Raw genomic sequence first — 13,529 nt, 5'->3', positions numbered from 1 at the left:
AAAAAGAGGTAATTTAACTCAAATTTATAAGCAAGTTAGTGAGATTAAAAAAAAACTGGATCCTCTGCAATGGCTCATCTTGATTTTTTTAAAATTAGGAATAGTTGGATGTGAGAGATAATGGGAAGAGAATTTTCATGATTCGAATTCTTCTTTTAGGGAAAAAAAAGGGGGTAAACTACTCAAAAATTCATTTGGCCCCAGTATCTTAGTTGATTGCTAAATATAGGTGTGGCAGGCACATAGTTCATCCACTTTCCTGGTAGCAGGTGAGCTCAGCTAGGTTGTAACGAGACACTCCGGCTCTCAGATAACAGTTTAGACACAAGAACAGCAAATGTTTAGGACGGAGGTAACTTGGCAGCTTTGGTCAAGAAAACTACCTGGCTGACACTCAGAATGTATATTGTTGCCATGGTATACATCTTAAAAGTTACCCAAACACAAACACCTCTGGTTTTTAACAGGAAAAAGTCCGTTTCTCTTTATTATTGTATTTTTAAAATATCAAACATTTGACATGGTTAAAAGTTGACCATACCAAGTGGAAGAACCACACAAGTGTACCAGACATTTATCTGGAAAAGCCAAAGACCTCATCCTCCCTTGAAGCTCATCCTCCCTTGAAGCCCTATCTTCATCAGACACACATCTTTCTCACAAAATCAGATGAGCTTTCATTCAGAAGTTAGTGTGAACCCAGTGTTGGAAAAACAGAAGTTTGTTCATTGTGAGTTTGACATCTGGACCTGGACACTCAGCAGTTACACTGCCCACAAGGTCTGCTGTTCAGTCTGCTTCTACTGCGTCACACTGCACAGTGGAACCATGTTTGGAGGGAGTGTTTGCGAGTGAGCCTCCTCCGCAGCAGGGCTCAGCGGTGCTGCGTGTTCCCTGCCTGTGGCTCATGTTATAACCCATGTGCCGTGCTGGCTGGAAAGGCCTCTATACATGTGCGTATTTAATCAAATGAGAAAGAAAATGTTCATGAGTATTTTTTTAAATGTGATACAAAGATGTGCTCAAGAAAAATCTATTCATCTTGCTGGAAATGTGTTGTTGGGTCTAGGGGCAAGTGTGCCCTTCCTTCCCAAAGCCATGTGAGGAGAGATTTTTGAAGACCAAAAGTAAATATGAAGAGCAATAACCATGACTTTATGGAGAGGTTAGATAATATGTATAAAAAATAGCAAAATGAGTATTTCTGACAGTCTTTGTTCATATCTTCAAGAATGCCACGAGTTTATGTAAGTTTAAACTGACATGACATCACTGTTACGTATCAGCTTATCATTGGTCAAGCAAACTTGAATGTATTCTAAAATAGGACATGCAGAGCAGACAGAGGGGCAGAGGGAAGCAGTTTTCATTCTTGGTCTGGGACGGTAGTTCTGCTTGCAATTTTTAAAAATCGTTTTACTTTAAAACTAGCATTAACCCTGGTCATTCACTTTTCTGTTTGGCTGTACATAGCAGAGCTGACTGAGAAATGAAAGTAAGTTCAAGGTAAATTTTCTTTTTGTTTCTTAAATCTAAAGCACTTCAGGTGAGGTCATGATTCAGTAGTAATTTCACCTGAAATCATTACAGATGTCAGTCTGTTTCTTAAAGGACTTGACTTTCCCAGTCCCAAGCCAGAAAATGGAAATAGAGAAAAAAGACATTAAGTAAAATAAGAGGAGAGTGAAAGGCTGTCGATGAATGCTAAAATCTTTTTCCCTGTGTGTAATAAAGTTCATTTTGATGATTTTGTTATTTACCCTGTGCACTAACCACAAAATAACTTTATTACTTAAAACTGTGCATCTTTTGTTCCTAAAGTAGATTCAGTTTTGCATAAGTCAATTGGAGTTGGTTGGCCTGGGTTTGGATCAGTTTTAATGAATTGGCAAGGTGGAAAAGCGGGGGAAATAGTGGCGTGGTGTGAGCTCACTCCTTACGTTTGAGGGAGTTACATAAAGGGCCTGGCATCACGGAAAATCCTCCTTATTAATGGAAAACTTTATGGATTTTTTTAAGTCACAAAAGCCTTTTGTGCTGTAAGACAAACTTCCAGGGAATACAAGTCAGTTGTAAATCTGTACTCATTTTCTTTTTACAAATAAGAGTAGTTTTAGTCATGATTCTCCAGAAAAGTGGAATCCTAGTAACTCTTGTGATGATCTCAACAAACATTAATTTTTAAAATGTATTTAAATGATATTTCCTTATTGCAGTAATTCATGTGCTAGAAATGGGAAGTGTGAGGAAGTATTTAAAATGGTTCGGTAAAAGGAACAAAAGCCTGTTAAATGTAATTTAGCTGACAGTGAATAGAAATTATGAACATTTTCGTTTCTGTGTCATCCCATGGCCTGTTCAAGCCAAAAATTTAATAATCTAAGACTTCACAGAGTAATAGAAATTTAATGATTGGGACTTCCCCTCTACAAATGTTAGTATTAGCATGCAAGTCAAAATGCAATTTTTAAAACACAGTGTGAATTGGACACTTTCATCCTTATATTGCTGACTGGCTTGCCAAGTGAGAACTACTGTGATCATTTATGTAGTTTTCCTTTTATTACCATCATCTCATCAGTAAATACTACATCTTACATTATAGAAAGGACTGTAATTGACATGGCCCTCCCTGTGTATGGCAGACAGTGTAACAGAAGATGTAACATAAATACAAACGACAGTTCACAGAGGGAAGCGCAAAAATAGTGCAGGGGTTTTAGCTCAGTCGTTAGATCACTTGCCTTGCATCATGTACAAGGCTGTAGATTCAGTCCCAAGCACTGCAAATAAATAAATAAAAGCCATAAAATATGTAAATTCAAGGTATCAGGGTTTTTTTTTTTTTTAAAAGAGAGATTGCATGTAATTAGAAACTGAGAGGAAGATGCATGAAGAAGGTACATTGTAGAATGGGTAGGTTTTTATTAGCTAATTGCATATCAGGGATAATCGTCTGATCAAGCTGATGAAAGGATTCTTGGAGTAAGAGTTTTGAATGAAAGATGACTTGGAGCTGTTGATCATTGACCCATGGCAGAAAAATCTGCACTGGGAAGGCCCAAAGGTCACTGGTAGAAGCTAGAAAGTCTGTGCCAGCAGAATGAAGGAACTGTGTTACTAAGCCTGCTGGGGGATCTGCACTAGTGTCAGCAAGCAACGCTTAAAGTAAGGACCAGAGCTCCCCCAGAGTGAACCATAGCCTTTCTCAGCGACAAGGTCCCCAGCTCCTCTGGTGATGAGAACAGCCAAGTTCATATCAGGAAAGATGCTCAACAAGCTCCTCCAGGAGAGCCAACAGCAACAGGAGTAGCAGCAACAACTTCTTGCTCTCCAATTCTTCTTTTAATATTACAGTCCTCAGGTGGTCCATTTACACTCAGTACTGTGCTGATTCAGTTCAGCTGGTTGTTAAAAGTTGACCGTCGGTTGTCAGTTCACTACATCATGTCTTGATACAATAGAAAAACAAGTGGTATATCTGAACAGCTGATATTCTGAAACCAAATGAGCTCAGAACTTCAGTTGTACTAGTATATTATGAAGAATATGCTTCCTAGCCCTTCGTGTAATATGACCCTGAATTTTAACTAACTACTGCATGAAGCCAGTGACCAAAGAAGAAAAACAGGAGCAATTTTTACAGAACAGTGATAGTGTCACTAATGAGTCCCACATGTACATCTTCAGCCAGGACCCCTGGCACACATAGCCAGGGGAATCCTTATCAAAAGACAACTCAAATCATGCCTTTCTTCTGCCAGGATCCTCTAATGATTTTGCTTGTCATCTACAGCAAAACCCAGAATCAGTTCTCTGCATGTGCTCCTCTCTCTGTTCGAACTCTATTCTTTCTCCCTTGGTTGGTACCAGTTACAGCCGCCGGCGTGTGGTCACACATGGATCACACACGCCCACCTCAAAGCCTTGGCACCTGTTGTTTCCTGTGTGTCTAAAGCTCCACCCCCAGCCACGCCAAGAAGAAATCAGCTCACTCAAGCCTAGTGTCTTTAGTTGCACTGTTGTGGCTGCCCACATATCCTGAATTGATTTTAAACTCATCTTTCATGGTCATTTTGAATTTGGGGAGCAACCAGAGGTCATGTGGTGCCAGATCCAATGAATAAGGTAGATGAAGACACACCATGAAGTTTTTATTTGACAAGTTGGCGTTAAAGTTTTGAATCAATTCAAGACATTGAGGCAGCCATGAAAGACACTCACAAAAGACTTCCAGACCTGCTTCTGAGAGTGGCAAGAGTGATGGGATACGTGTGTGCAAAGGGAGGCGTGTTTTGAAGGGGATTAATGACAATTTTTTCATTGTTTTTGTTTCTGTTTTTACTATTCATTATTTTTAATTACACCTCATTTTGGGGAATGATTGAAGAAACAGCATGTTTAGGGTTGGGATAAAGCAAGATGATGGTTGACCCTTAAGTGCGCATGGTGAGATGGTTGCAAGTGACGAGCACCAGAAATCACCCATTTTCTCTGAAGCAAGAGCTGTGTATGTATTTATCTTAGAGAGGCTCCATGACTCTCCTTTATGGGAACAATTTCTGCATTGACTGTGATGGAGGACTGTCCCCCTACACATCTTCCTTTGCAGATCCCCCAGCTGCATCCCCATCCTCCACTCCCCTTCTTTCTAACATACAGCAGCTGCTCTTCTAGAAGCCACGTCTTCCCTGATGACACATACTCTTCAGTCTTCTCAGGGTGAAGTAGGACATCTGCAGGTAGCGGGCAGTCTGTCAGTAGCTACAAGAGGGAAAAGACACACCATCAGCCCAGCGCCACTGCCTGCCCAGCAGTGTCTCACCCTTTCCTCCTGTGACTATCCCTTCCCCTACCCCTGATGGGTGGAGGAAGGGATCCACTACCACCCTGTAGGAGTCTTTCTGTTGTTGTTTGTTTTTCTCCCTTTCCTTTTGTGATACTGGGATTGAACCCTGCACCTTTTGCATGGCAGGTAAACAAGCTACCCCTGAATCACACTCCTTGCCTCTTATTCATGTTAGGCTGTTAAGTTTCAGTCAGTGTGCGTAGATTGTTGTATAGTATTTGTTTAACACAGTGACTTAAGGAAACACTTCATTTTATCTGTGAATGGCTAAGTGAGCAAGTGATTTCCACAGAAGTTAGAAGAGTGATTAGATTCTAAACAGCACGAAAGTCGAGTGAGAAAAAGGGATTTCAGAAATGGACATTGGTGCCACATGTCTGCATCAGTCCACCTTTATGTGGACAAATATTCATCGTGATTGCTTCTGTGATGTGGGGTGAGTAGCAGGGAGGGCAGCGAGTTACAAGGCAGTCGACACTGTTAAGTTCCAGTGTGTGTGTTGAGAAACAGATGAGTATGAGGGCAAATTTTTCACATTAAAGTATGGCAAATGCCAAGTTGGATGAATTTTGAAGAAGACAATTAACTGTAAAGTGTTACTGTAAAGTTTAAAATGCTATGTAGAAAGTACCAAACACATTCATTAGAAGAAAGATAGCCTCTTTAATAAAAGATGCTGGGAAAATTGGCTGTGCACATGCCGAAGATTAAAACTGGACCCGTATCTTCTATCAGTGCACTAAACTAAATGTGAAATGGAGCAAAGATACAAATATTAAAACAAAAACATTAAATCTTCTGGAGGGTAGAATAGGTAAAACTCTTAAAGACATTGGTGTAGACAAAGACTTCATGAATAAAACTGATGGCAAAGAATCAACAGCTGGATCTCATCTTATTAAAAAGCTTTCACACACTAAGAGAAACCACGAACAGAACGAAGAGTCAACCCATAATGTGGGAGAAAAATGTGCCAGCTATTCCTCAGACAGAGGATTAGACTGAGAATATATAAAGAACTCAAAAAAGTCAGACCTCCCAAATTTAAAGACCCAATACCAAAATGGGCATCTGAGATGAATACACTTTCCAGATGAAATACAAACAGCAAATAAATATATGAAAAATGTTCAACATCACTGATCCTTTAAGGGATACAAGTTAAAATAACAATGAGATTCTATCTCCTCCCAGAAATATCTGTTATCAGGAAAGCAGCCAATAATAAATTATGGAAGAACAGAGAAAAAGAAACCCTTCTCCACTGTTGGTGGAGTGTACAGTGATACAACCATAGTAGAAATCAGTGTGGAAATTCCTCAGAAAACTAGGATTCGAGGTCCCATTTGACTCAGTATTCATCCTGAGTATCTTCCCAGAAGAATTTAAAACATCATACCATAGTGATATACATGCACCCATATTTATAGCAACACAATTTGTAATAGCTAGATCTTGGAAACAACCCAAATGCCCATTGATTAAGGAATGAATTAAAAATATGTGATGTTTTTATACAGTGGAATACTAAGCCATAAAGGAGGATATACTTGAGGCTTTAATAGGTAAATGAATGCAACTTGAAAGCATACTCATAAGTGAAATAAACCAGATGCACATGTGTAAACATCGTATTTTTCCCCAGTGTGAGAAGCTAAAAGATTAAATAAGATATGAAATGTACAATAGATTTTCTAAAATGGGAATAAAGTTCAAAAAGGAAAGAGAAACTGGGATGGGGGAATGGAAAAAAGAAGGGAAAAACATACATACACACACACACACACACACATACATATATAATAGTTATGATAATTATACCACTAATTTCTCTTAATGCATTGATAAGAAAGGTTTGTGCTAGTGTTTGAACAATTAAATGCCTATATTTTCTACTCCGAATGACTAATTTAAAGATAACAATACACCACAGCATGTATTAACCCTATCATTGTTACCCTTCACATACATTGTTTTGCATTTTTTCTCTTTAAAATAAGAAAAACATAAATTAAAAAATAAATAAAATGCTATGTAGGATATAAAGAGCAAAATATGTGACACAGGACTTTGGGTGACCACATGCCCGGATAGATTCCCCACAAGGAGCCTCCCATCTCTTGTGTCTGTAAGAGAAGGGATAGCTGAGCTCTGCTCTCCTGAGCAGTAATGTCTACCAGAGGGCCCCTCGGAATAGAAGAGCCCTGCCTGAGCAATAGTGAGGGGGTTGAAGATGTCTGCAACATTAGAACACCTATAAATGCATTTAGAATCTTTTGAACTTAAAACTATATAATGCCAAATGCAGTCATGCACCTTTTCTTTTTCTTTTTTTATTGTTTTGTTTTGGTATCAGGAGTCGAACTCAGGACCTCTCGCTTGCCAGGCAAGCACTTTGCTGCTGAGCTGTTTTTCTTTTAATGTTCATATCCCATCTGATGTTCATCACTGAAAACAAGATTGCCATTTGGGAGGAGAATCCACAAGAGTAGGATAGCTAGACTATAATAGTAGCTGTAGTTGATCTATATCATGGAAGGAGCTGGGAATGTAACATACTTTGATTGGCTTCTTTATGCAGTGGCTAGCTTCTGGAAGCATCCATGTGCAAGTGCGTTTCAGCCTTTACTTGTGTCATGTTTATTAATGTTTCACTGACTACCTTAAATCGAATAGTCAAACCCAGTCACTGTGAGAAGTAGCCACATAAGGGATGAATATGGGAAAATGGGATATCATATCTGAGAGAATCTTTATAGTAACAGTTTGCTGTTGATGGGTCTTTGAAAGTTAGTAGGCTCAACTTCAGGTTTGGGGATTTTGCAGTTGTCTTTCAGAGATTTTGTCAGCTCATGCACTATTCCAGGATACTTCCAGTTCCTGGGTTTTCCCAAACTATCTGATCCCTTTTTTTTTACTTCAAAGACATAAAATCCCAAAAGTAAATTATTTCCAGATGTTTATAGATCATCTACTGTCTTAGGGACCGAGATTCTTTGTGTATAGGGTGGGGTTAGATTTATATTATCCCAAAGTATTATAGAATTAGCCTTTTCTAAATGGGTGCAGATGCAGAAAGACTAACAGAGGTTAACTAGGGTAGATATCCCTATTCTACATTTAATAAAAATAGAGTGGAATTATGCAGGTATGTAGATAAGCTAATCATCTGACCTAATCAGTAATGCAAATTTTAAAGAAGCCTTCTAATTACTTCCTCAGCTTGGCTGAAGGTATGGTTAAATAGAGTTTCCCAGAATGATGGCAGCAGATGTATTTCATAATATTTATTGAAAATATTGGAAAGAAACCCTCAATAATGATGCTCCTGAAAAGCACATCAAAAAGGATATCTTATTTAACATATTTTATACTTTCATTAAGATATAAACATAACATAATTTAGATGATCATGCTACAACTCCTACACAAGTTGTTTAGAATATTTTGAACAGTTAGACTTGAACTTTCAGAGCCAGATTGCTTCTTGGTTAACTGCCTGTTTTTTCCTTGAATTGAATCACTTACCCGAATTCCAGTTGTCTTGGGCAAAATGGCACCACCAGAATACTCTTTTTTTGGCTATTTGTTGGTTTCATATCTTGGCAAATGTGTCTTGGTGTGCAGTGTTTCACCAACTTTAAATGTTACATTGTTGACATTAAATGTTACATTGTTGACATTTCCAGGCATATGTAACATTATGGGATTTGGAAGCATAGATAGATCTGGTGTTCATTTTCTTGGCTGGCTTTGAATAATTATGAACAGCTGTTAAATGAATCATTCTAGAACAAGATTGCTCAAAAAGAACTATCTATGAATTCCTGGCTAAAAAGAGCCTTAGTCCTGAAATGCTTATTCTTCTTTACCTTTCATTCTACAAGCTATTCAGTATCTTTCCAGTTCAGATGATGTTTCAGGTAACAACAGATCACACGTACAACACTGGTCACATAAGAGGGTACCACTTACTGCCCTTGTAACCATCTTAGTTGTGTAAGCATACTCTAATGATCACATGACAACACATTTCTCTGTCATTAAGCAGTGCATGACTGACTGTACCTTTTAGTGTTAGTTTGAGCTACTTTGTTACCTGTAACCAAAAGAAATCTAAAGCGATATAGTTCCTTCAGTACCATTTGAGTGGCTGCATAGCTAAGCTGTATGTTCTTATTGGTGACAGAACTGCAGTTTGCCCAGCAATCTCCTTCTGGGACATCTTCTCTAGAGATCAAATGGGAAATAAATATGCACCACAAAGCAACTATTCAAAAGTTTTCAGTGACTGTTACTTCATGATTCTTTGCAATTGAGGAAGTGAATGCTATGTTTGAAGAAGTCATGAATGCAGTCACCTGACAAGTGAGTTGGTTTATTTAGGACAAGGCCAGAAAATATGGATGATCCAGTGTATGGCTTAATTTCTTTATTAGGGACTTTGAAACTGGGACATAGTTATACAATTGCCAGTAAGTGTATTGTGAAGTATTTGACATTATCTTAACTGCTGCCATTAAATGCCATCAGCATCTTTCACTCTCCCAGCAAATTGTGACAATGCGAATGTCTTCAGATACTCCTGGAATCTCTTATAGGGCAGATTTTCCCTCAACTGAAAACTACTGCTTTATATTATTTGAATTATTTTAATTCAACCAACATTTACTAAGTGCTTTCATAGTGAAAAACATATTTTAATTTACAGTTACTTACAAGTAAAATGTATGCCAGATACATTAGTAATACAATATTAAGTTCACCAGATAACAGATCATAATCAACTTCAGTCACAAAAGTGTATAAACTTTATAGATACAGTTTTTTGTTGTTGTTTCGTTTTTAGTGTATTGTAAATATTGTATGTAATCATACAGTATTGCCTGTTTGTAGGTTGAAAACCGGTGAGCTATCAGCATTTCTATGTGATTGTATCTGAGGTATAATTTATACTAGCAAACAACTTGAGAAAAAAGAAAGGTATCTTTTTTCCAAAATACAAGTGTTGTTCTGACCATGATTTTAAATATGTCTGTACCCAAATGTCATTGTAACCATTGTTTATAGTATATTTTGCTTTCTTTTACAAGGAGTAATGATTTTAGAAATCTTACATAGACACCTTTAAGGAACATCTATCTGGGCTGAGTCTGTTTGACTGAAAATCATGTATTTTATTTTATTTATTTTCCTAAACCGTGTATTTTAATAACAGTTTTATAGCCAAAGCAGAACTTCTAATTGAGAAGGTATGCTAATTTTTGCTAGGGACGAGGACCAATAGAAACTGTAGGCAGTGGTTTATAAAGGTGTTCATAGGGAAGAGGTGCTAGAAATTAAATCTAATTTTAAAATATATTTTACCATATTGCATGTCGACAGTAAAGCTCTTACTGAAGGATTTCATGGTTATAGTCCATGGGGTCAGGACTTCAGTTTCTTGTTTTGGCAAATTCATGATTGGAGGAAAACCGTATCTGACAATGCATTTTGGAAAAATGAAATCAGAATGGAAATGAAGAGCACTTTTTAGCACATACAAACATACTCACCACCTCTGTTGTTTTTATGCATCAGACCTGCATTTACAACACTGATGAGCTGTTAGATAGCAACTCACTGAAGTATAAAAGATAACCTGCAACTTTATTTTGGTCATGTCAACCTTGTTCTTTTTAAAACTTATTATGAGAACATTAAGCTCCGCTGCCTCATGCGCTCTTCCTTGCAGAGGAAGTACTAATGAGCAGTGTGCATTAGCCAGAATCCTGGCAGCAAAAAATGACAAGGGGGAGAAAGCAGAGAGGAGGATGGTAACTCATGAGCCACAAAATCAACTTTCAGCATTCCAGGAATTGTAGTATCAAAGATATTATAGTTTCAATGTTGTAGTCGTCCCTGAAACTCTTGGAAGTGGATGTAGGCTTTGAGAGTTCAGTGAACAAAGGAGACAGAGTCAGTGCATACTCAGTACATAAATACCTAGCCGTCACTAATTCCTGTAATGTCTAGAGAATTCCATTTGTGTGATATGCACAGAAGAGATACCCCATGCTTGATGTTGGTCCAGGACAAGGTTAACTTCTGCACACTAATTTTAATTCATTATATATGCCTTTTTCTCCTAGCACAAATGGACCCCCGAGGCCTATCTCCCAGACAAAGTAAAAGTGACAGTGATGATGATGACCTGCCAAATGTGACCTTAGATAGCGTTAATGAAACTGGATCTACGGCCCTTTCCATAGCCAGAGCAGTACAAGAGTAAGTATCACATTCTCAGGATGAAATAAGAATTGCCACGGTGATCAGTGGATAATGGGAACTGCCACATCTCCAGTTCCCTAAACGTGTCATTCTAGCTCTTAAATGGCACACATGGCTGCATCTTTCCATTCAGCCTGTGCTCTTCGGGAGCAGATTAGGGTGAAGAATTGAGTGTCTGAAAAGAAATGGAAGTATGTGTCCTGACTAGATGTAAGACCTCTTTGCATCTTTCCTGCTATCTCCTGCACCTTACTGAACTGAGGGGCAAAAAATTGCTCTTTCTAAAATATCACTCTTATTATCATCATCGTCATTCTTTTTCTATACAAAAGCAAGAGAAAACATAGCAAGTGTCCTTATCTTATTTTGACAGGAAGTTTCAAAATTGCATTTTGAAAGAATTAAATTTGGAATGTGTAAGCCCTTTGGAATACAGAAATCATATATAATTTCTAAAGAAACCTTTTTCTCTTCTCCTTTCACCCACGACCTAGGTCTAGATTTCAATCCTTGTTTATTGAAAATATCTGCTGTCCTATCATTATCATCTCTTTGTCTAGAATTGCACTGTGTTAATTCATGTCTGTTTTTTCAGTAGAATATTTTTTCAGCTTTATTGAGGTATAATTGATAAAATTGTACACATTAAACTGACAACATGCTAATTTGGTGCACATATACATTGCGAAATGATTACCATGATCAAATTAATTAATATATCGATAACCTCACATAATGATCTTTTTGTTGTGGTTTTTGATGAAAATACTGAAGATCTACTTCTTAACAAATTTCAAGAATATGGGACATTATTACTAGTCTTAGTCACCATGATGTATATCAGATCCTCAGAGCTTACTCTAACTGGAACTTTATATTTGATCAGCATCTCCTCATTTGCCCTCTCTCCCCAGCCTCTGGACACTAGTATTTTATTTACTCCATGCCTATGGTTTCAACTCTTTTGTTTGTTTTTTTTTAGATTGCACACAGAAGTGATAGCTCTCCAATTTCTTTTTGTACACTTTTAAAGACGTAGTATTTTGTATGAAAGGAGAAATTCCTGTCTTTAAATTATACGTATATGTTAGGAGATACCAGTTGTATTGTTCATGTCATTTTTTCATTAAAAGATAGATTAAAAATACACCAAGCTCTTACCTAGGAAGTCCTACAGTGTCAGGATCTATCAGTATTTAATAAGTTGTTGTTCAAGTCTGGGCGTCTGTGTGCAAACAGTGGGAAGTAACAGGTACTGGTCAATGAAGGAAAGTCTATGTTCTATAGAGACTTCTTCAAAGTACTTTTGCCAAAATTTACAATAATATAGTGAAGAAAATTTTTATTTTTAAATATATAATGCTTACAGTTTTTCTTTTTCTTTTCTTTTTTTTTTTTTTTTTTTTATCAGCGTCAGGGATTGAACTCACAACCTCCTGCTTTTAAGGCAGGTGCTTATGCCACTGAGCTAAATCCCCAGCCCCTAATGCTTACAATTTTTAAAAATTGTAGAAATAGGTGATCTCAGATTTAACTGAATACGTATACTTTTGAGCTTGTCTTTCTGGTGTTACTGCTTAATTCCTTAGTGCAAATGACTGTTTCACCAGTAATTTCTCTTTCCTTCTATTTCCCTTTATATCTTGATGTTTTCTGTAAAAAAGCAAAAAAAAAAAAAAAAAAAAAAAAAAACTGTCAAAACCAAAAGTCAACCGATATATTCCGGTATATGATTGACAAACTAGTGTGTTAAATAATAAAAGGATAAGATACCAACTTAGCCTATAAATAAGAAGGGGATTTCTAAAGCCTCCTGTTGATCTTTTATTTCTCACACTTCCTAGGAATTTTCTAAGCGCAAGGAGGAGGTCTTCAGGTTAAAACTTGATAAAAATCAAAATTTTCTTTATAATGTAAGAAAGGTTTGAAAAATCCTGAGCAATGAGTTCACATTTACCTTTCCAAACAAAGAGTAAAGAAGAGTAAAGGAAGATTCAGAAGTTTGCCAGTCTCTTCCTTTTGTGGCCATCAGGAGAGCATCAAGGAGGATAAGGAAAAGATAAAAAAAAAAGAAGGAGATTTAGGAAGACTGACGTGAAGGAGGGGTCAGACTGCCTTACTCTAAACCACCTCTGTGTGTGAGTCTCTGACAAAATGCTAAACCACAGGTGAAGTATTTTTAATTGAAACTCTTTTGCCTTTCCTCATTCCAGTTCTGTTGTTGCTTCATGCATAAGTGTTATAATTTAAATTTTTGTTGTGTTTTGTATAAGTGATACTCATATACATAGCATAAACCCTAATGTGCTAGAGATTTTTCCCCTAAATATGTAGTATTGTGCATTTTACTGGCTTTTTTGGGCGGCGGGGCGGGGGGGGGGGGGTGTACCAGGCATTCAATTCCCGACCT

The 13,529-nt window shown here is 37.4% G+C and overlaps 1 protein-coding gene across 10 annotated transcripts in view; it reads left to right on the top strand.

Moving 5' to 3' along the window:
* The window catches only part of Klf12 (KLF transcription factor 12), a 390,323-nt gene that overhangs the window by 277,651 nt on the left and 99,143 nt on the right, over positions 1-13,529 (top strand). For all 10 annotated transcript variants that reach the window (XM_063246840.1, XM_063246843.1, XM_063246844.1 and 7 more), the window contains one exon: positions 10,981-11,116. In XM_063246840.1, the coding sequence (XP_063102910.1) occupies positions 10,981-11,116 (136 nt within the window). The remainder of the gene's footprint in view (positions 1-10,980; positions 11,117-13,529) is intronic.

This window comes from Cavia porcellus, unplaced genomic scaffold, assembly GCF_034190915.1.
Source record: "Cavia porcellus strain 051 isolate PalLab524CR breed Dunkin Hartley unplaced genomic scaffold, mCavPor4.1 scaffold_4, whole genome shotgun sequence".
In the NCBI taxonomy this organism is placed as follows: domain Eukaryota; kingdom Metazoa; phylum Chordata; class Mammalia; order Rodentia; family Caviidae; genus Cavia; species Cavia porcellus.
Note: the sequence above shows the minus strand (reverse complement) of the source record. Positions and strands in the feature narration are given on the sequence as shown.